The 25,064-nt window shown below is 34.6% G+C and overlaps 2 protein-coding genes across 2 annotated transcripts in view; one reads left to right on the top strand and one right to left on the bottom strand.

The window, feature by feature from the left end:
* Positions 1-5,821: 5,821 nt before the first annotated feature.
* LOC150110411 (macrophage mannose receptor 1-like) overlaps positions 5,822-25,064 on the bottom strand; it is a 240,588-nt gene continuing 221,345 nt past the window's right edge. The window contains exon 22 of the mRNA XM_090397710.1: positions 5,822-6,033. Within this exon, the coding sequence (XP_090253836.1) occupies positions 5,822-6,033 (212 nt within the window). The remainder of the gene's footprint in view (positions 6,034-25,064) is intronic.
* The window catches only part of LOC150110412 (macrophage mannose receptor 1-like), a 148,728-nt gene continuing 138,220 nt past the window's right edge, over positions 14,557-25,064 (top strand). Inside the window, exons 1-3 of the mRNA XM_090396116.1 lie at positions 14,557-14,848; positions 22,594-22,731; positions 24,278-24,400. Coding sequence (XP_090252242.1) covers positions 14,557-14,848; positions 22,594-22,731; positions 24,278-24,400 — 553 coding nt within the window. The remainder of the gene's footprint in view (positions 14,849-22,593; positions 22,732-24,277; positions 24,401-25,064) is intronic.

The raw sequence follows: 25,064 nt of genomic DNA on the forward strand, positions 1-25,064 counted from the left end.
CATCAACCAGCATTTTGTATGTCAGAGCATGTGACTAGTTCTGTCACTCATATGTCCAAAATTGTTGGCATGGAAAAAATATATAGCCTTATGTAGTGATGGTGAAAGGGTAATTGAGAGGGTGACAGTGGTCTTCTTACAATGCTTTCACCTAAACGAAATGCTTCCTTTTTTTTGCTCTGAAGTTATCAGTATTAGTTGGAGGTGATATCACTAATAGATATCTGCAAATGGCAAGGCTACTCATCTCCCCCTTGGCTGATGAGATATCTTGAGGAGAGGCGGGTGATGGGTGAGCAGAAGCATTGTAGGGAATCCACTGTCACCCTCTTGAATATCCTTTCACCATCACCACCTAATGCTATATTTTTTCCATCCCAATAATTTTGGATATGACTGAAAGAACTAGTCACATGCTCTCACATAAAAAACGCTGATTGAGGATAAAAATACTTACCATAATAAGGATAAATAATATAGAATACCACTCCAGAAACAGAGATAAGGTTTTACCATGATGTCGCAAAGTAAGATAAACTCACATCAGCATCATATCCAACAGCATGCAGAAACATGACTGTAAGTCATCTGTGTGAAAGTTTCATTTTTAAGGAAATGTCAGGGTAAGGGTCAGGTAAGCAGTACTATATGGAAAAACAATTGAATCAAGTGTATTTCAGTTACTGCAATTTGTTCATCCAGTGCAGCTATCATATTGTGTTATGGTATTTTGTGTCCAGTAAATTAAAAATAATGGGTGAGCAACAAAAGTCATTGAAATTTTCTTTCTTCAGGATAATAGCACCAGACAAAAATCTATACATAGTCCAAAAAGTTTGGAAACCTGGTATTATTTTGTACGATAAGTACATTGTGATGTATTTATCCAGAACCACTTGAAAAAAGTTATGCAGGAAGTGGTCTGATATCCTTGAATACTTGCAAAGAAGAATTGACTACAAAAAGGACCTCGGTGATCGTTTGTATTCTGAAATGCCAAGAAGGAAACTATTACTTGATGATACAGGAGATGGTGGAAGTAAACATTTCTCTATTAGTTTTAAAGAAGCTGAGAGATTTTCACCAAAAATGTCCAACATTGATAATCTTTTACTATTTATGGAAACTGAATTACCAGCTGTTCATATCATGGGGAAATTTTATTGCAAATAATCTAATTTCTTCAATGGTTAATTAGATTTCCAGGTTTTTGTCAATTTGACAAAGAATCTTTATTTTGGGATATTTTAAACATTATACAAAACCTGCTTGTGTATATCTAGTGACAAAAGAATACACAGAAAGTTTAGCGAGGCTTGGTGTCATTTCCAGACTAATCAATATCAAATGTATCGATCTGTTCTTCCTATGGTGTCCAGCTATTTTGATGTAATATAACCAAGAAACAGTGAGTAATGAACATTTTCTTTATTCAACTGATTGGAAAATGTTAAGAGAGTAAATTAAATACTGTGAAATATTTTTAGGTATTTCATATTTCAAATTTTTTCCCTGTGAATATACTTGTAAATAGTATTTCAGCAAAATAAAATATGCATTTGTAAACTTAAATGAACAAATATGTGTGTTGTTGTTGTTGTTGTGTTCTCAACTGTGAAATTATTTACTGAGTTATTCTGTTTAGAAGTTGATATATAAATCCATAACTTTATACCTTAATGCAATGCTGTTTAATTATCGTAAAAAAATCACTACTGTGAAATTAATTCCAGGAATGGGGGAAACCAAATTCTGTAATTAATTATTTTAGAAAATTTTATAGCTACCTATTGACACATGTTTGAGTTATCTGTAAACATTTCATTCACATACTCGAAAACCCGAACTGTTAGAATTTGGTGATTTTTACAGAGAGATAGCAGATAATTTAACCAAAAAACGTGACTTAAATTCTTAAAAAGTTTGTTATAGAAAAAAGATTGTACTGTGCAGATAACACAAATAAAAATTTTGTCTTCCCCACACAATGTAAGATAAAAACACATCAACATCATATCCACGAGCATGAGAAAACATGTCTGTGAATCATATCTGTAAAAGTTTCATTTTTGAAGGAATGATCAGTGCAGGGTATGATCAGTTAAACAGTACTATAAGGAAAAATTGTCGAGTCAAGTGTATTTTAGTGACTGCAATTCCTTCATCCAGTGCAGCAATTGTATTGTATTTGTAATTTTTTTATCCAGTAAAGGAAAAATAATGGGTGAGCCACAAAAGTCTTTGAAATTTTCTTTGTGTAAAGTTCTAATTGTTTGGAATTTTTAACAGAAACTTAACATAAAATATAATATTAGAGCTAATAATTACTGAAATAATAATAAATAACTATTTATTTGTGGTGTCAAATGAGGTAATGTAAGAAGAATGAAGGAAAACGAATATGAAAAGTCTACATTAGTTGAAATATATGAAGTTTCAGTTATCATTGGTATTATTGATGTTCAATTTCATTTGAATAAGAATTCAACTTTATTTCCTAAAGAAATATATATTTCTGATGGAATTATTGTAAGATATGACTTGAAAACTTTACAATATAGTTGGAAAGAATTACCTGAAAGAGTCAAAAAATAGAATTCTTGGTTAATAAAATATAATCATCAATTGAACTGGAAAATTGGTTCACTATATCTGGACAAACTAAGAGATTGGATAATAGAAACAACATGGACATATCAAATATTACTTGCCAAAGGAAGAGAAAAATCAAAAACATTAATAATTTAATAGGCAGATCTGTTGTAGATAGATTTAAATGATCTGGGTTATCCTAAACGTGAAAGAATTCCGTGTACTTTTATATGTTTTTGGAATAATAACCAAAGATTTTGATGGTATATATGAATGCTCAAAAATATATGTATTGGTTTTAAAAAAATACAAACGTAACCCTTATTTTTAATACAATAATAAATTCCTATAATCACAAATGAATAAACTTTCAGATTATCTCACATTGTCGAAAACCATGTGGTGTCAATTCTGCAAGCATGGGAAATCATCCCATTGAACAACAGTGCAAATTTAACAATAAGAAAATCAAAGAACCAAAAAATAGATTATATTTTTTCACTTTATTTATTTTCTGGATGTTGGATTCAGTAAATACAATTTGTAAATGATATTACACTAAAATAAAATGTGTAAATTTAAATGAAAAACTTGGTGTTGTAAATGTGTTATTCAAATTTAATTAAGACATATATAATATAATGTATTTTTTTTTTTAATTCACAGTGAATTTCCACACAATTATTTATTTAGTTAGTTAGTTAGTTTGCTCAGTTTTTCTGTATATAATATGCAGTTAAATTGAATTTTATAAGTAAAATAGAGAAAAACAACCAACCAATTTGAATATCTATATCTATATATATATATATATATATATATATATATATATATATATATATATATATATATATATATATATATATATATATATATATATATATATATATATATATATATATATATACAGTATATATACAGAGAGAGACATAGAGAGAGAGAGAGAACCATATCAAAAACTCCCCATCGAGAGATGCGAATTTTTGGGTTGTGGGAGGTATTAGTCATGAAAAGTCACTATGAGTTTTATGCTCACCACTCTGGGAAAAACAGATTGAGCCACTGTGCAATTGACAGAAACGAACGAATGAACAGAAACCTAAAAAAACAAGATTACATTAACACTTTATGTAGTTTGAAATTTATGTAATGGTTGGAATTTTATGGTTTGAAATTTTGTAATGGTTGGAAACTTGTAACATAGAATTTAAAATGTAGACTATAGAGCTAATATTCATTTGAAATAATAAGAAATAACTATTTGTGGTGGTAAAATAATTTTTTAAAGAAATCGGTAACAGAGAGATCCAAACCCAAACCCAGGATGACACATATAGGCACGACAAAATTGCGTTTCCAATTCAGCTATATGATGTCAGTTTGGATAGCAACCATGGGAAAAATACAGCATGACCCCCAGTTCGAATGAAATTAACGAAGCGTTCCAAACGGACAGAAATCTTAAGCAACCAAAGTCAACTAGATTTTCAGGTTATTTACAATAATTTCATTCCGTTCTTTCAACCCTCGTTTTTTTGTTTGTGTGTGTGTGTGTGTGAGGGGGGAGGTCTAAATGCTGCCACCATCTCTTGAATCTAAACTAAAATTCCCATACTCAATAACAGGAATGAAATACCACAAACCTATATTGGAAAATTCGTACTGCCAACTATAGACAACCAAAAACACAACACGATGTCAATAACGTATGGGTGTCACCCTGTGAAATTCCAAGATTCAATACTCTATCTTATCTCTAAGTATCACGCAAAATCCTATATGAGAACAAACACACACTATGTGATGTCACTGACACATATGTTCCCAGAAAATTCCAAACTCATAACGTCACGATTCCTTATCTCTAACCATCAGCCAGAATTCCATACCTGAATCAAACATACAACAAGATTTCACTGACAGATGGGGGCCCCAGCAAAATTCCAAACATTCCATACTCTATCTTATCTCTAACCATGACCCACAATTCCATGCAGAAACCATTCACTTATCTATATCTCATAACAACACAGTGATGTCGCTTCTGCTATTTACGCTACCCCTGTTTGGTTTATAGTGTCCCACCACTCATGGCATGAATCCTTATTCACTACTATAACTTTCTTTCCACTTCAACTCAATGACGTCGTCACTTATTTACAACTAACAATATGTCACTTATCTACAGCTGATAACAACACACACACACACACATTATACTGACGTCGCTTCCCCCATTTACCCTATACCTATTTGGTTCATAGTGTCCCTCCACGTCACGAATCCTTATCTTATCTTGACCTGCTTCATACTGTCCGACCAATGACAGAACGGTTTCTACTTCACACCCCCAACATTTTCCATTCCCCTATTTGCTTCTTAGTGTCCGAATAGTGACTTTATCACTATGGAATGCTTGGAATTTCCTGGGGAACACCTGACAGTGACGTCATGTTTCTACTGTCACTTCCCCCACATTACCCTGCCCCTATTTGGTTCGAAGTCACACTCCTGCTCCTTTGGCAACAAAGACTTCAGGTAGAATCAATGATGCCATTTGGATAGAAAAGCCAAGATTCGAAAAAATCCTGTCTAGGGTGCAAAAAAATTGTTATCATTGTTTTTATTTGTTTTGGCCATATTTCCAAATTACATTCGATTCACTAACAAAGCACTGTTTTTTGTTCTCAAACCAGTTGCCTAGTCGCAGGAATATGGATTCAAACGAAGTGGCTTTGAAATAAGTGATAAACTGGCCATTAGATCCATGTTTTTAATACTTTACCATTATTTAATACAAAATTTGTTGGTCATCCCTAACACTAGATTACACAGGAGGGAAACGATTTAATTAATCAAAAAATATTGAATACATTTACTTTGTAATAAGAAGAGTTAAAATTAACGTTTTGTTTGGTTTATATAAAATTACTTTTAAATACTTAAAACATTAAAATTATTCAGTGGAACAGCGACAGCAAATTTTCAAAGAGTTGCTTATAAATTTAATTCTGCCAGTAAAAACAGCAAGTACTTTTGTGCTGGTCAAGTACTCAATCTTTTTTTTTTCTGGGAAAACTGATGATTTCTTGCAAGCAGATCTTTAAGATAGCTCTTATCTTTGGTGCCACACTGAGATGCCAGTCATTTTTTTATTAATATTATTTATTTATTTTTTATTTTTTTATTTTTTTGGAGTGGCATAATTACAAATTAACTTCATTTTTGGTTAACGAAATCTGACAACATCAACTTCTGACTTGGAATTTCCAACGAAGTATACATTTGACGCTTTTGATTCTTCTTCATCACTATTTAACAGGCGAAATCGATTCAGGATCTTCTTATTTTTCTTATAAATTAAGATGACTACGATTACCAATATTATTACCACGCATGCCATTACGATCCCAGCAATGCCACCTGTGGAGATATCCTCATCTGCAAAATATAAATTCGTGATATACTTTCATAGTAGCAATTCTGTGAACATTAATAGAATGCATATACTTATATTAAACTGTGTCGTGTTAGCTAGCTCGCTGATTTCTGAAATAAATGTGTTTAGGTGATTTTTCGAAATGTTTCAAATCGATTCTGAATGTAAAAAAAAAATATAATAATAAAAATAAATAAACAAAATAAAATAGAAATTAAAGTTATTTATTATTCATTTATGTAATTTACATATGCATTGTTCTGTGTTTTCTTATAATTATTGCACAATTGCACATTTTTATAAATAAATGTAGCGTGGATACATTACACTTTTCAGCCATCTGTTTCAGATTAGATTAGATACCTTCCCCTAATTTTTTGAGATTTTTAGGAGCATATATTGTTATGTTTTGAATCCTCATTTGCGTTTTTCAGTCAGATGGAGATATAGAAAATTCATAAAATTATATGAATCAATGTTTATATCGAAAATGACCCGCTTAGTTGAAGAAAATACCAAAAAATGAAGTACATTCGATTATGTTACTATTCTGCTCTCTCTCTCTCTCTTTCTCTCTCTCTCTCTCTCTCTCTCTCACACACACACACAGATTGTCCAAGCAAAAATGTATACTTCATTTCCACATAAAAAGTAGCTAAGGCGTGAAAATACTTTGTCCAATCTATCGTTTAATTGCTATTTACAAATTATATCTGTGTTCATGAATAGAAATGAATCTCTCATTCTTGCGTAACCTATCTCATTCTGGTCTGTGGTGTATTAACAATACATTTAAAAAGGCCAATAATCATAAAGAGGATTGCTAAAATTAGGATGTAATTTTCTGCAACTCCTTCTGAGTTTTGGATAGTAGAAAAGTTGTGATTAATACTAAGTAAATTCTGAGCGCTGCCCACGATTTGAATTATTCTGTGGAATGAGCTAACCATTAAATGTCATGAGAACTGTAAACATTATTTAAAATAGAAACAATTCAGTAGTCAAATTATGTTATTAATTAAAACTTTCCACAATTTATTACAGAAATAGTGAATATCTTAGAAATAAAAAAAACTAATTTATCTTCATTAATCTGTTTTGATTTATGTGCGCTTCGTTCTGACATCATATTTATTATTATTATTATTATTATTATTATTATTATTATTATTATTATTATTATTATTAGGAGAGGGCGCTTTAGCAGCAATCAGTCGCAAGCACGCTATTTCGATGCTCCCATATTTTAAGTTGCAAAGTAGATCTTTTCTTGTGAATTAAAATTTAAAGTGCATCAGTGAACTCCGTTCTTCAAGACGAACATATAGATGTAAAAACTGTAAGTATCTGTTAAGTAATAAGTAAAATATAAGTATTCAAAGTTCGAAGTATACGTTGGTCAACTACGCGAGAAGAGAACAAAGGAGGACGCCATATTAGAAAATACAGCAAGATCGTCAAACAAGAAGTATGAAGTGCTACAAATGCCAAGAAGACCTAACGGGGGAAGAAAACCACGTAACATGTAGGAACTGCCAAAGAAACATGCATTTTTTTATGTTCAGGATTGTCCGAGACTACCTGGCAGCGAAAATCAAACAAGAATCGTGACGAGTGGAAGTGTCCCCATTGCAGAGATAACAAAGGAACATCGCCTTCGACCGCAGGCAGAAAACAGCCAACGCAGAAAACAACCGCAGGCAGTAAACAGCTATCAACAACAGAGGGAATTAAAAACAAAGAAAACAACAACGGAAACCCAGGTGAGCCATCTTTAAATGCATTACTTGAAAATAGATTACAAAACCTAAAAGACTGTTTAATCGATTTTGTTGGAGAACTATTTAAAAAACATACTGCACAAATTACAGAAAAATTTAACCAATATGAGGCATTTATTAAATTTAATAATAACTCGATAGAAGTTATGTTACAGACCGTTAGAGAAATTACAAACTGCGTCAAAGAGCTAACTGAAAGACAGCATAATTTAATTAAAGAGACAACGGACCTACGGCAAGAACTAAACTCTCTAAAGCAACAGTACGAGCTCTCAAACCAACATCAGCACAAAAATGACCTCCTCATAAATGGTCTCCCAGAAATAGCTACGGAACCTCTAAGAGACACTGTAATACAACTAAGCCAAAAAATCGGCTCCCCTATTGAACCAAGAGACATCCAGTCAGTGCATCGGTTACCACAAAAAAGGAAAAGAGAAAATAATACCCGTCCTTCTCCCGTCATAGTGCGACTCACCAACAGCCTAACAAAAACTACACTTATAAAAGCTAGCAGAATTAAAAATCCAGTAGTAAAGGATCTGAAAGGAGACCACTACAACACCCCAATATACTTGCTGAATACCTTACTCCACACTATCAGAAAATATTCTACCAAGCAAGGAAAGTAAAAACAGAAAAAAATTACCAGTTTATATGGATAAGAGACAGCAAAATATATCTTAGAAAGACACAAGACTCAAAATCAATCGAAATAAAATCCGTAGATGACCTCAACAGGCTGTCACATTGAAAGGAATATTGACAACTCGTAAAGAAGGACCAGCACCCCAACCAACATGAATGCACACCATCAAGCAGACGTAATCACCCCGGAACATGATAATTGCCACATTCGGAAATCAATATCAGAATGGAAACAACTGACAATCCCCAAAAAAGGACTACCTATTCTCCACATCAACATCAGAAGCATTCAAAAATACTGGCTGACCCTGCAAGCTTATCTGAAGGAAGATATAGACGAAATAGACATTTTAATACTGACTGAAGTATCTACGACAAACGAAGAGGCACCCTCCTACCAAATGCCACACTTCCAACAACACAAACACTGCAGACAAACAAAACGAGGCGGTGGTATAATAATATTTACCAAACATAAACTAGAAGTAACAGAAATAAACTATAAATTAGAATACGCAGAAAACATATGCATCGAAATTAAAAACATCAAACAAGAAAACTCCCTGATATTAAACGCAATATACAGACCACCCAACTTAAGCACCACAAAATTCCTAGAAGAACTAAACAGATGGCTTCCAGCCACGAAAGTAGGCACCTCAAAATACTTGATAATAATAGGAGACATTAATATAAACATTAGGAACATAAATGACAGCACAGAACAATACCTAGACCTATTATCGGCATATAACATAACCCCATCCATACAGTCGTATACACGAGAAGAGATAATCGGAAACACATTAACCTCAACCTGCATTGATCATATAAATATAAGGGCCCCTCCAAACAGCCACACAGCAGCCGTCATAACATGCAAACTAGCAGACCATTATTTCACAGCATTGCAGTTACACACTGAACCAGAACCCATAAAAATCACTGCGACTACAAAACAGTATCATAGCATTGTAAACGAAGCAATAGTGAACGATGAAATCAGAAAAACAGACTGGATGCAGATAGCATCTTTAGACTCGGCTGAAGCTGTATATAATAATCTTAAACTTGCATTTAACAAAATATACAGCAAAGCATTAACAAAAATAAAAATACGCCCCCAAACGAAACAAAATCCATGGATAACAGACATCATACTAACAGACATACAAAGAAAAGATGCCCTATGGAAACAAATTAAGAAGTCACCGAACAATATCGCTTTAAAAGCTGAATACAAAAGAAAACGGAATCTCCTAACAACCCAGATTCGAACGGCAAAAAGAAACTATTACAGCAACAAATTAACAACAGCACAGAATGACATAAAGGAAACCTGGCACCTGATTAATGAAATGCTGGACAATATACACAGAACCACTGCCACAGAAACAATAAAACACAGCTTTGCCTGCGACTCCAAATCCCTTAAACAGTTGGCAAACAAATTTAATCAGTACTTCGTGAACTCTGTCCAAAAGCTACAAGAAACAACCTTTCCTCACACATACGAACATTCTCCACTAGGTCCACGAGCAACCCAGTCGATGTGGTTCCCTACAGTAACAAAAGAAGAACTATCACTGGCAATTCAACAAATTAATCCTAACAAAGGACCGGGGATAGACGGAATCAGACCAAAAGACATCAAGAAACACTCAACCGACCTACTTCCAGTTATACAAAAACTGTTAAATAAAATCTTCGAAACGGGACACATACCTGAAACACTGAAGACTGCACTAATCACACCCATACACAAACAGGGAAAAAGAAACATAATAAGTAATTACAGACCTATCGCCACGCTGCCTGTAATCAACCAAATCATGGAGCGCATTGTACATCAGAAACTCTCCACATATGTTGAAAATTTTCAAATCATACCCACAACACAATATGGTTTTCAAAAAAAATAAAGGAACAGCAGCACTCCTGGAAAATTTCACAGACCTACTAAACGCAGCATTGGATAAAAACAGAATAACATTAGTGGTATTCATTGACCTAACAAAAGCATTTGACACACTAACACATAAAACCTTGTTAACGAAACTTACTCATATCGGAATTGGAGGTCGTCTACTCCAGTGGTTTAAAGCATACACGAAAAACAGAAAGCACATCACACGTATAGGATCAGCACACAGCAAAGAGGTACATGTAACCTGTGGAGTACCGCAAGGAGCTGTCCTATCTCCCATTCTATTTAACATATACACACACGACATAAGCCAACTCCCCCTAAAAAGTAAAATCTTCCAGTATGCAGACGACACTGCCATAGTATCCATTCACAACACTGCAAAAATCGCTTACAAAAATATGCAACACGACATCAATCAAATCACTAACTGGTTAACAGAAAACGACATATATATAAACTCTGGAAAAACAAAGCTAATGATATTCAAAAACCCCCAAACCCTGCCCATAGAAACTAAATATCTCACTATCAAACATTCATCCTCCTATACACAAAGTGCAGAACCTAAAATCACAACCATCACACAGGTGAAAACAACACGCTACCTTGGACTTCACTTCGATGCAGATCAAAGTTGGAATAGCCATACAAACTACCTACATACCAAGCTTAGGATAATAGCAAGCAAACTATACAGATTAAAAGACATTGCCCCAACCCACATAAAAATACTAATCTATAAAGCATTATGTGAAAACATTTTAAGATATGAAATCACATCATACGCATTCTGCGCAGACTACAGACTTAACAGGCTACAATGGTTGCAAGATAAAATGATAAAACTGATATTCTGGGAACAACCCACTCTTATGCAGGAAGCATGGACAAAACACAAAATATTTAAGGTGAAACACTTACGCCACTACACAGTCATGTTAAAACACTACTACAGCCCAGCATATAGAGTAACCAGAACAACATATCAAATAACAAGACCACAGTCAACAAACAACATAACATATAAGTACAACAATTAACATGGCAAAGCCACCCGAAACTTCTATGTACCTGACATGATAAACAAACTGCCGTTCGACAACAGAAACCTAGGAACATACAGAGAGCTGAAACAGGCACTATATAAATATTATAGCGAGAATGAAAATTAGAGCAATTCCTGTTTCTCTCTCCCCCACCACACATACACACACACACAAACCACGACAACCCCCCCCCCTCTCAAAAAACTACCACTACAAGAACACAAAGAAACAAACACACCATGTCTAAATCCAACCCTATTTGCACAAAAAAAAGTTAAACTGTAATAGCAGTCAAAGTCTTTCAAACACGTACCAACAAACAGTAAAATCAACACATGGCTTGTGACCACTATAGGAACACAACCATGAAACCACCACCCTCTGTCATCTATTATCTTCCTCAGATAAGCTCTGCTAAGCTTCGAGGAAGAAAATTACTAACTTGCAAGTATCTGTTATACACACTTGTAATGCATTATAAATATTATATATATATAATTACTACAGCAACTATGTATGCAATTCATCTGAGACATAAAAAAAAAAAAAATTCGGTGTAATCCTTATTGTAAATACCGTAAATATTATTATTGTATGTAACTTATACTGAGACATAAAAAAAAATAAAAAAAATTATTATTATTATTATTATTATTATTACTATTATTATTATTATTATCCAAGAACTTCAGGGAGTCAAGGACTCATCGAGGGAGGCTGTAAATACAAATTTGTTCGGTGACTGTGATTTTAGAAGTGAAAATATATACATTATACATATATCCATTGTACATATATACTAACGAATTTTCAATTCCCTGATTCATCTGAACTCTTAAAAACTTCAACTCTATTACTACAGAAATAATATACCAACTATTACTACAAATATCGCGTATTTAATTTTTTGGATGACATCGCTTTCAAGAAATTGCTACTAATTCCATTACTTTCTTTGATAATTCAATTATCATTTTCCGAATGATAACTGCCTTATTAAGTTGTTCCATTATAACCAAAGTCGAATTGGTTATTACTCGGTGAAGTTAACTGCATTTGTTTCAAATGTAGATGGCAGTCAATTTGGATATTATTAACTGCTAGAAAGGTATTATCTTAATGGGATGCTCGTATAATGAATTCGATTAAAGTAATCGAAAACAGAAAAAAATAGAAGTATCTTAAGTAAGCCTTTCTGATGTGACCATCACCATATCCCCTTAAATGCGGCAGATAATTTTTTTCTCCTGTAAAACATTTATGATTTCTGCAATTCCAATAAGTAACAAGTCAGAGTTGAATACAAATCTTTCCGCCATATTGAAATCAAATGTGTATTTAAATTCGTCGTGATAAGTGGTGAAACTCACGTGTTGTATTGTTTTAATTCGGATCTAATTAATCACATATGAATTGAAATTGCATGTTTTCGAGTACCACATATATCAACATTAAGACGACATTGCTGATTCAAGACTGTGAACCATTATAGTGAGTTCTTATTTTGAAGATTTATTGAAAGGACATCAAGCAAAGAAAATTGTCTTCATGTAAACGCTGCCTTTTCTTAATAAACAGTTATTTCCATTAAGAACTTTTAAAAATTTATAAATATCTGAAACCGCAAAGAGTGGGATGCACCCTACCTTCATTAGTGCAATCACGTAATCTTGCGGCAATATGTAGTATGACGTATTTTGCTGAGCTGCACTATTTAACTTCCAACACATTCACATTCTTTGATTGTAAGCTTCTTCCAATGGGACAAAAAAATTTAATTCTTCTACGTTTTCCAAAGTTTTAAGTGCATTAAAGCCATTCCCATGTTTGTCACATGTGGTCTTTTCATCTTTCTTTTTTAAATTCTTCTCGCTTTCTTTTGCAACTTGAAATGAAAAGAAATAAACAGAGGAACTAAGATATGGCAGATGCACATGAAGAACTTGCAAGACAAGAAATTTCAAAAGGTTCAATGACTGTTACGATGTTTTAACGACTGTGAGGAGATATTCTTTGATCTCTTGCAAGGACGTTTGGAATTTTAAGAGGATTATATAGAAATAAATTTCGTTGTGTCTGCCTTATAAGGCTCAGCAAATGCAGAATGTGTCATAATTCTTTCCTAGACATTAATTACGTAATCTTTCCGTTTGTTAGGCAGCATTTCAATAGATTATATATGAGACACGTGTGGAGAAGTAAATATGAAACAATTGTCTGATTAAGTTTAGGAAAGTCTACCACACTTCACACTAAGCGATAGATAACGAATGTGTTGACAATAAAAAAAGAGAAATACCTTACCTTAGATGTTATTCCACCTATTATAATTCTTTAGTGTCTTCGCCATATAAGAATTGAAAGATAATTGAGAACAGTGATACTTGAAGGAATTGTTTCGTCACATCATAAAATGTGATAGTAGTTAGGTGCTGTTATAAAGCACTTTTAATTGCCGATGTCATTGTTTTAATTGAGTCATACAGGGTCCCGTTTTTGAGGTCAGCTGGGATGACATCATGTACGTTCATCCCCTTATCAGTCTCTGTGGTTGGTGGTAGTTAGGTCACATGATAATTCCCAGCAAATGACAGTATCAGCATTATTTCTAGCGTAGTTTTAATCGGGGGAGAAATTTTTTTATATCATAATAGGCTAACATATTTGTACCTGAATCAATGGAAAGAGTCATGTTATGTTGTCTTATCATGTGATAGCGTCATTTTCTAGCGTAGATTTAATGTGTTTTATTTCCTCTCTTATTTAAAGTAATTTAATTCATCCCCTCATCAGTCCCTGTGGTGGGTTGTAGGTTAGTCACATGATAGTTTCTATGCCATGATGTTTCTCTTTTAAAGTAAATAATTTTTTAATGTTTTAACGTAAATAATGTTCGAATGGGTCCAACTCAACTGCAAACAGTTGAGTTGGACCCATTCGAACACAGTTTTACGTTACCACAATATGCTTTTACAGTCTTCAAGACTTATGATTCACCACGAGGTGAATCATAAGTCTTGAACATCTGATTCACTACAAGGAGTTTTGTTTTCTTCATGCCTATCATAAATGCTGTAATCCTAGAGTTATGCATCCCCCCTCTATGAAGATAACAAGAACATGCAAATTAATGAAAAGACACTCGATTTCTCATCTGCAATTAAACAAGCTCTTCCATATTATAGGTATCATGAAATTTGGGAATGTGAGCTCCAAGAACTTAAGAAATGTGATCCTGTTTTCCGTTCATTATGTGATGTTGAAGATGGTTTTCCTCCCTTTATTTCATCACGTGATGCTTTGAACCGAGGAAGAACAGATGCAACATGTTTATATTTCGAAACCACAGACGATGAAAAAATCGTGAATGTCGATTTCAACTCTCTATATCCTATCATCAATAAAAAATTAGGTATCCGAAGAAACATCCTCAAATAATAACAGAGAACATTTCTTATGAAATCGATCATTAGTTTGGAACCATACGGGCAAAGTGCTTGCTCCTGGTAATCTATTCGACGCTGTACTCCCTTTAAGGATGCACGGTAAGCATTTCTTTCCCTGTGTTGAACTTGTTCTGAAAAGATGCAGATATGAATATGTGGACATACTGACAATTTGAGAGCAATCACTGGTTTGGACCTCTGTATAACTTTACACAGCCAGGAAATACACAGCCATCAACTATTAAAGATTTATGAAATTTGGCATTACACCAAAACATTTCATGTAGGAGTATTCATTGAAGTTACATCGATGGTTTTCTCGCCATGAAACCTGCAAACAATGGGTTTCCTTTGCACATACAGGCCTCTGAAATAAACTAAGATACATGCTGGAATTCAGGAAATGTGAAAACATAAACTTGTCTATTGATAAAGTCCAATTTAATACAGGTTTAAGAGCTATTTGAAAGGCCCTTGAACAAGACCAGCTGAGGGGAACGTTTTTTCAGTCACGTGAGCGCACAAAGGTGGAATTCGTTGACGATTATGAAATTCGTCTGCAATTGGTGACTGATGTGTCGATCAGTCGAATATATTCGGTTTGTGTCATCAGAAAAATTATTGGTATCTCATTCTTCTGTATCATAGTGCATAAATTCTAATGTTAATAGGAGCTGTGTTATAGGTTCATTTGTTACTTCGTATGGAAGACTTTGTTTACTCAAAGAACTCCAGAAATTGCAAAAACGAGTTCTTTATTTTGAAACAGATTCTATTTTTTCACTGTAAAAGAAGAAGAATATATTCCTGCTTTAGGCAACCATTTGAATCAGTTATTTAACTAAATCGATCCGAAAACTGGTATAATAACGCATTTTGTGTCTGTGGCTCCTAAAAATTATGCGCTACATTTACGAAACAGAAATACCACAATTAAATCAAAAGGCTTTAGCCTGAGAGGACAAACAGCCAATATCATTACTTTTGATTCATTAAAATAGTTTTAGAAGAACAAAATACAGTTTTCATTCCTGCTAAAGACCAGATAGTCCGAGATAAATATAGTTCGAAGTTATTAAATAAAGATTCAGTGAAGAAATTCAGTTATTCATACGAGAAACGTTACGTTGATTCTACCACCCAGATCACTTACCCATATGGATAGCGGGATTAATTCGCCCAGCAACAATATTAGTCTTTGCTCCCACACAAAGTGAGAAATCAACTCTGGTTGCTTCACTACTGCGAAATTGGGACACAATTATCACTCCGAACGTACAAAGAATAGTTTTTTTTATACTCTGAAGATCAACCGCTATACGACTTAATGAAGACAGAAATTTCACATATTGAATTTTATAGAGGTCTACAGGACATCGCATTTTCTCCGGCAGTAAGAAATCTTTTAGTTATTGACAATCTCTGTTTTCCGCAGCAAACACATCCGCGACAATACCAGATTTGTTTACTAAAGGAAGCCATCATCATAATCTTCATTTACAAAGATGCTATTTCATCAAAAATATCTCAAGCAAATGTTGCAGCATATTCGCGATTATGGTCATATACATTTCCCAAAGAAAACCTGTAGTCGTTTATATCCCTAGGAAATGATTGAAAACCCACCCCCCCCCCCCCCCACCCCCCCCCCCCCCCACCCCCCCCCCCCCCCACCCCCCCCCCCCCCCACCCCCCCCCCCCCCCACCCCCCCCCCCCCCCACCCCCCCCCCCCCCCACCCCCCCCCCCCCCCACCCCCCCCCCCCCCCACCCCCCCCCCCCCCCACCCCCCCCCCCCCCCACCCCCCCCCCCCCCCACCCCCCCCCCCCCCCACCCCCCCCCCCCCCCACCCCCCCCCCCCCCCACCCCCCCCCCCCCCCACCCCCCCCCCCCCCCACCCCCCCCCCCCCCCACCCCCCCCCCCCCCCACCCCCCCCCCCCCCCACCCCCCCCCCCCCCCACCCCCCCCCCCCCCCACCCCCCCCCCCCCCCACCCCCCCCCCCCCCCACCCCCCCCCCCCCCCACCCCCCCCCCCCCCCACCCCCCCCCCCCCCCACCCCCCCCCCCCCCCACCCCCCCCCCCCCCCACCCCCCCCCCCCCCCACCCCCCCCCCCCCCCAAATTAAGGATTTAAAAAATAACATTAATCATAATATGATAAAATTATATCAATGGTTTGAAAATAAAGGTCTTAAAATTGGCAGAGTTAAAACTAAATATAGGTATTCAGTTTGACAGATAGATAAGAAGTTACAATATACGTGTACGCTATGATCACATCACATACTAAATATAATCACATACAAAACTGTAGCTGTCAATAAAAAATATAACTGAAAAAATAATATTTGGGCTGCATTACAGCAAATTAAATGACTCTTATTTTACCAGTTTTTAGCAAGCAAAGTGAATTAGTTTGAATAGAATATATTATGGTAACAATCTGTTAGCGTTACGTTTCAATACGTTTGTACAATTCACGGTTTAATTCCTCATTTCAATGTGGGATTACTTGTTGCAACAAGTAATCTGTGTTACTTGTTGCAACACAGATTACTAAAATGATCTTGTTTTCGATAAAAATGCAAAACAGAAATTAGTATGACATCTTAATACATTGTCAACAACAACAAAAAAAAACTCTTTATGTGTGTAAAATTTGGAAGAAACAAACACGATAAATTCTCCTTTGTGTAATGTAGATTATGATCTATGCCTCAGCAGAAAATTTCTTGTAGTTCCTGGAGCAAATGATAAAAAAAATCAAAAGAATTTTAATATTTAGCAAATAAAGCAGTTAACCGATGAGATGCAAGCAGTTTGTTCAGATTATGCATTCAGGAAAGATTGCGAGACTATCTCATGAGCCTAAATGGTATTTTAAGTGTATAAATTACGAAGTACTTACACTGAAAATAAATATTTATTAAAAGCTGAAGTTTCGTTCTCTTTTTCAAGATCACTCTTAATGCATTATGAAATGAGAGACAAAATACAATAGAATAGCAAATGAAAATTATACTGCCTGTTTATATTAGAGTATTTTCATTACAAGAGGCAATCTCGATCTGTAACTATTAGAATTCGAAGTAAGACATCGAAATTAATTTCAACTAATTTATTATTTAATACAGTCATGAATAAGCTAACCTTCTAAAACTGAAAACAAAAAGGATTAAAATCGTTATTTTTGTTAAAGTTGGATTATATTCACAGAGTTCTTTACACAATTTGTCTAATAAAAATCGGATCCTCTGTAAACTCCTACTCTTATTCCATTGAATGCTGTATCTAGTGTGATACGGGAGGGGCTGGCAAGACCTGGCTGATTAGGATAAAGAAGCTGGACGAAATCCGTCTAGTAAAAAAATTTGGATTACATTTCTGATATTCTTCTAGATGGATATAAGCAGTCCAACTTGCATACCATAATAATAGATGACGTGTGAGCAAGAAATTTTATAAATTACTGGATGGAAGAAAGGAAGATATTCATCTTTAGCAGATTGTAGGAATGAATTTAGTTTGCAAATTGAAAAGAAGGAGACTGCTGGTTAATGTAGCATAGAAATCTGGCGAGTTTCTCAAACACACCTTTGATATATGGAACGGAGACTCCAAAAACGTCTTGTAAGGAAGAAATGAGATGAAGACTAAAATTATCGATAGCTATGGTGATAATGTAAGGGTTGTAGCTGTTTATGTCCTGTTTATGTGTACATATCACATGTAAACCAATATTTTAATGTATGTATTATATGTAAACAAATGTATGCAATGTACGTATCATATGTAAACAAATGTAGGTAATGTATCATATGTAATCAAATGTATGTAATATATGCAATAACTAACAAATGTATGCAATGTAATACAAAAAAGAAAAAAAAAAGAAAAACAAGTATTATAAGAGAGACCTCCAGGAAGTCAGAGACTAATCAAGGGAGGCCACATACTGCACACACCAGTTATCATACTTATTCTTGAATTCTTTCACACTGCTTTTACTCACAACATCCAATGGCAATCCATTCCAATTACGCACCACTCTCTGAGAGAAAAATATAGCCCTTACACCCTTGTTGGCAGCCTTCATTCTCATCTTCCAAGAAGGGCATCTCTTCCATTTCCCACCCTCCATAAATTGAAAAATTCTATCAATTGAAATCCTGTATTACCCTTTGAGAAATTTGTAAGTCTCAATCATGTCACCCCTCTTTCTCCTGTTTATCTGCAGTCTACAAATACTCAATATGTCTTCATAATCAGTAATCCACAATTCTGATATCATTTTTAACACTCGCCTTTGTACTCTCTCTCTAATATATCAGAATAACAACGGAAACCAGGAGACCTGACCTGCGCACAATAGTCCAAGTGAGATGTTATCAAGGCCTTGTAAAGAGGCAAAATAACATCATTTTCTTTACATGTGAACGTTTTTCAGAATTGCAATTTTCTTCTCAGTTGTATTTGCAATCTTTGCCACATGGCCCATAAACGTCAACTTCCTATCTATTAGCACTCCAAGATTTTTAGCCTCATCAGTTTCTTCTAGTCTAATCCCACCAACATAATACGACATTGGATATGTAATCATGCGGAAGTGAATGACTTTACATTTACTGACATTGCACTGACACCCATTTTCCGATGCCCACAATTTCAGCCTATTTTGCATTCTGCAAAGACTGCATATCAGCAGCATTCCTGATTCATATTGGGAAGGAATTGTCAAATCCTTCCCAATATCATTAATTTACAGAGTGAATAACCCTGGACCAAGCACAGACCCTTGGGGAACACCACTTTTTTATAATTAAAAAAAGTTTTTTATTAAAATATAAAATTATTAAAATATTATTAATTATAAATATTAATAATATTTATAAATAATTATAAATAATTATAAATATTAAAATATTATAAACATTATTAAAATACAATGATGGGAGCAGCCTTTAGCCCGCCTACAGTCTTCTTGTATTAATGGGCTATAGAAAGCCTTTCTGCAGATAGGGGAAGAAGATAATTCGAACTTTGCGATTATGCAGCAGTCTACCATGCTGTATTCTGTCAAAAGCGTTAGCAAAATCCAAAAGTATCATGGTGCATCCATTCCCCTTGTCTAAATCAATAGTAGCATTCCTACAGAATGTAAGCAAATTTCTAAAACATAACCTTCCCTTCTGCAAACACCCATGTTGTTCCTTGCAAAGTAGAGATTCACTGTTAGCCTATTTCTAAATGCGAGCCATAACTAATTTTTCCAAAATTTTCACCACCACGCCTGTGATACTAATTGGTCGATAATTTGATACATCGCTGTTTCCACCACTCTTATGCATTGGATTTACCATTCATTCCTTCAATTCCTAAGGAATTTTCCCTGTTCTGATATTACTCATATTAAACATCCTGGTCAAAGGAATGGAAAGTTCAGCTGAACCCTCTTTTAGCAGACGTGCTAATATTCCACCAGCACATCTGCTATTGCTGAATTCTTATTCAGTTTGTGCAACAGCCCTAATACCTCGGCCTCACACACCTGCCTTTCTTCATCTAGTGAAGAGATTACAGTGAGCTCAATGTTGCGTTCACCAGGTTGATAGCTTTTAACGAAATCGGCACTCGTTAACTGAACAACTTCTTTTGCAACCGTAACTCTCAAGCCATCTGGATTTAGAAGAGTTATTCTTTCATATTCATTCTTTCTTTTACTTGCAGCATATCGATAGAATTCTTGAGGTTGTCTTTAGCACACAGAGCCCGTTTCTTGTCCTACTCAGACTTTGCTTTCCGTACAACAGTTGTCACTCTTCTTGGCTGATGCTTATAACAATCCTAACGGACGTCATCCTTATGCAAACGGTTCCTTCCACATCATCATTTTCTTACGAATTTCTTGCTTAATACGATTACACATCCATTTGACTCCTATTCTATTTATTCTTCAAAATCTCGGGACACATTCTGATATCATATCATTTAAGTATTGTTTAAATGCTTCCCATGCACTGTCGGTATCCTTTCCATCCAGCAATCGATCCCATTCCACTGAAATCAGTATACTCCTCAGTTGGTTATAATTTCATGCTTTGTAGCTATTTATGTCCTCCTCTTAAGAGACTAAATAATGTTGATTTATTTTAAACTTACAGCATGAATATTTTCCAGTAACTGCTTTATGCATGCTCTGTTATGATATATGTACATATGTACACGCTATATGTATTGTTATGTTATTTCATTACATAACTTAAGATATTTGACACTGGTTATATTTGTTTCAGTAATATACCTTTTTTCAGTAACGAGTTTGACCATGGTCTTTGTTTATACATACTGTATGCAGCTTTTACTTCTTTTTTGTTATTATATCTATATTATTTTCTATTTTATTCTTATTTTATTAATTTTTAATTTTTCCTTTTACTTCTTATATTACCACTTCCGTTATGACTGTGTTATATTTTAATCATTTTTATTACCTTACTTTCAGTAAATTTCATATATTTTTAATCCAGTTAATGACTGTCGAAATAATGAACTAATCCTGGCTTATCGAACGGGGTTTCTGATTATTGGTAAGATAGGATTTTAATCCTTCTGTAGTGAAACACCGTGGAGCTTCATCCCGTCTCATGGTGCTAACTGAATGTCACATAGATAAAGAAAACAGTATCACTACTGCAATGTGCAGTACCAGGGGAAAAAATATCCGTCATGAATTTTATCCAATATAAGCTATCAGTTTATATCTCTACCTGCTCCAGGTTTCAGAGACTGCGTAACCGGATTCTTTTGTATGTAATGGTATGCGGTCGCTGTCGTTACATCAGAAAGATCCAAATTAGAGATCAAGCTGATATTGAACCGATTAGGCATGTTTTTATTGAATTTTACAAAACAGTGATTATGAGATTCTCGATATCCTTATCTTCCCAAGTATAATGTTGACCAATAAAATTTCAGAAGGTAAATATGTGCTAATAGTATTATTATGATTATATTATATTAAAACAATATAATATAAAATGTAAATTTGAAAAGAAAAACTTTTTTTAAAAAAAGGATGAATTTTAACTGAGCAATGTGAAGCCAATATTTGTTGCTTTTATGTCCACCTTCTGATGGAAGTTTCCCGTTTCTTCCACAGGATGGTCAGGGTCATTGACAATGAGTTCCTTTCCAAAGAACTGGACCGCAATTACTACACCAGCCATTATACTTGCTGTCCATCATCCCCTTAGCTTATTTTGACATTATATTTGGACAGATTTGTATAAAAATGACAAAATTTCTGCATGTAACAGCACAAAATTGTTTCGCGAAGAATAACCATCAAATCTCCTTCACAGACCTGATTGATTCAGCTTCTGTTGAGAACAATTGAAAAAGTTATTAGCTTCATTTATGAATTGAAAGTGGCATTTTTCCAAGATATTATCTCTTCCGACCAGAGAGCAAAGGTATCGAAAGTGGTGAGATGCGTACTTGCTTCTGTGTATCAGAATATAAATGTGGATTTGTTAGATTTTGTGAAGTGTTTAATGGATAGTTTTAGGTAGAAAATCTTTCTGTTGTTCTTTACACTTAAATATTAAGTGTAACATTCTTACATTGATTACTCTTCTTTGTGTGCAACATTCCTCTGAAGATACCTTTTTACACGATCATGCATATTTTTTGTTCGATTTCTCTTTCTAGGTGGATTGGGGGATGACAAATGTAATTTACAGACGGTAGTCAGATGTAAGAATCCCGACTCGTCAACTACAAAAATAAATAAAGAGTTTCAATCCACTCCATTTCAGGGAGATTGTCCTTCTAGTTGGCAACGTTTTGGTAAGTATAAAGATAGCTAATCTTTATGATTAGTATTAAATGTGAGATTTGCATGCATCAGTTACTTATAAGACAGAAGATAATAAAGTAGAGTCGGATTGATTATGTAAGGTAATAATAAAAGTAATAGTAGTAGTGGCTGGGTCATGTTTGTATTAGGAATGTAGAAACTTTCTACATTCCTAAATTCTTCAGAGTTAATTTGTTTTGATACAGTATTTCGTATATCTGGATCACGTTGATTATTTTTCAAGTATTGTTTAACGCAGACATCCTAGAAATAGTGTCAAATATCTGAACCAGAGAATTAGATCAAGTTTTATTACATTTCTCATAAAAGTTATTAAGTTTATTACAAAGCCGAATATTCTCTCTCTCTCTCTCTCTGTCTGTCTTGGGTTTCTGAATTGGAGAATTGTTTTTATAGAAAGAAAGATGTCACGATATTTTTCTTGCTAATCCTACTTAGGCATCCGCTAAGGTCACCTTACTATATAAAGGATCGAAAGTGAAAACGAAAATCCGGGAAGCGATAGGTATTTAACAGTTAAATTGATATCAGTAAGTACAAAAAAACCCATAAGATTAATTGAAGGGTGGAGTCGAACATTTCCCAAGCCATGTCGTAGATTTTTACGTATGGAAGAAGTAATTGATTAAAAAGGGGAAACATACTTCAACACATCAGTTCTTACGGTAAATTACTGCGCAACGTAATTTTATCTTGGATAAAAAGAGTCTAAAGTGACTTTCTGAACATAGCTGGTTGAAAAGCAGTAAAAGTAACGTAGTATGTTTATAGTCTATTTCAATTCGGATTGCATTTTGTGTATTAAGAGAGGTAGTGCAGAGATGAGTCTATCAAAATTCATTGACGAGTAATTAAGTAACACAGAAAAGATCAGAACATCAGCCATATTCTCTATACTCGGAGAATAATGTTTCCGTTTCCAAAATTAAACTATATCAAAAATCAGCTATAGCCTAGAGAGGATGATGCAAATAAAATTTTGCAAAGATTGAGGGAAAAGCGATTTATGTGGTTGTTTCACAGGGAAATAAATGTTAATACTCCTCACTTATGGAAGGAGTAAAGGTGAGAAAACTTTATAATCAGAAGAAACTTGCAAGCACTAAAGAGGGGGGTTTCAATGTTTAAACTCCAATGTTTCCTCTATGTACATCCTCTAGAAAATGCGATTTTGTTTTGGTGGGGGTGAGGTTGTAACAGTTTGACATCGAAAATGATTTTCATGGTTATTTCGAAAGATAGAAGAGGAATACTTCGAATATGAGTACTGCGTTTAAAGATTTTTATTTCCCATCAAGCTCTTCTTGTTACCTTATTAAACCCTGTACTTAGCTTTTACCCGCTTCAAAATATTCATGTACTGCCCGACCAGTCTTCCCAAGACAAGTTTTCTTTCTGGTAGGATCAGTACATGGCAAATCAAAGCACATGCTTCCTTTAAAAATGTTTATACTTTACTCATACTTAGATACGCTTATTTCAAAACATTATTTGAAGTTTGTGTTTTCATTTCAGGAAATAAATGCTTCAAAACGTTCGGATCCGAGAGAAATGGAAAAAAATCATGGGACGATGCCTTGAAAATGTGTTTGTCATTAGGGGGTGTTTTGGCTTCAATTCATAGCACAGAAGAGCAAAGTAAGTGGATGTTATTGGTATTAGTATTACTTCTTGAGGAATATTATTGCTATTGTTAGTTAATGGCCATTGCTTGGTTATTATTTTTTCAGAAAAACTAGAGAATACGGATGTTTATTTGCATCACATTTAACCAACCATTGAAATTAATTTTATAGAATGAAAATTATTCTTTTACGCTTCTTGAATTTGGATTAATGCATTCCTGTTTTAGACAAACTGCTTACGGCACTGAAAGTAAGCAGATTGACGAAAACGGAGGGTGTGACAAAAGAGTAGCCCGACACGGACGCAAATAGTTTTGGAGCGCAAAACGTGAAAAATAAAAATAAATAAACTGATATAAAAGTCTGCTCTTTAATGCTGTATTTTTAAATTTCGCCAATACGCTGCTTTAGACACACAATTTCTGCAACACACTGCAACTCATTTTGATGGGGTTAATAGTAAGTATTTAACATATTGCGTTTAGCAAAATTTAATTTGTTACATTTAAATTTTTCAAGATTTTGGTCATTTTTCGGTTAGGGGGCGCAAGTTAGACACTTGCCACAAGCTCATCATACCCTCGTTACTGTACTGCTTACTTTAAATATAATCAGATATTTTGGATTTTCATTTAAGTATAAAAGTAACAATGCGATCTGCTTTAAAATTGCTGAAT

This window comes from Typopeltis vanoorti, chromosome 1, assembly GCF_054136105.1.
Source record: "Typopeltis vanoorti isolate ZY-2024b chromosome 1, IOZ_Tvanoo_1.0, whole genome shotgun sequence".
Lineage (NCBI taxonomy): Eukaryota > Metazoa > Arthropoda > Arachnida > Uropygi > Thelyphonidae > Typopeltis > Typopeltis vanoorti.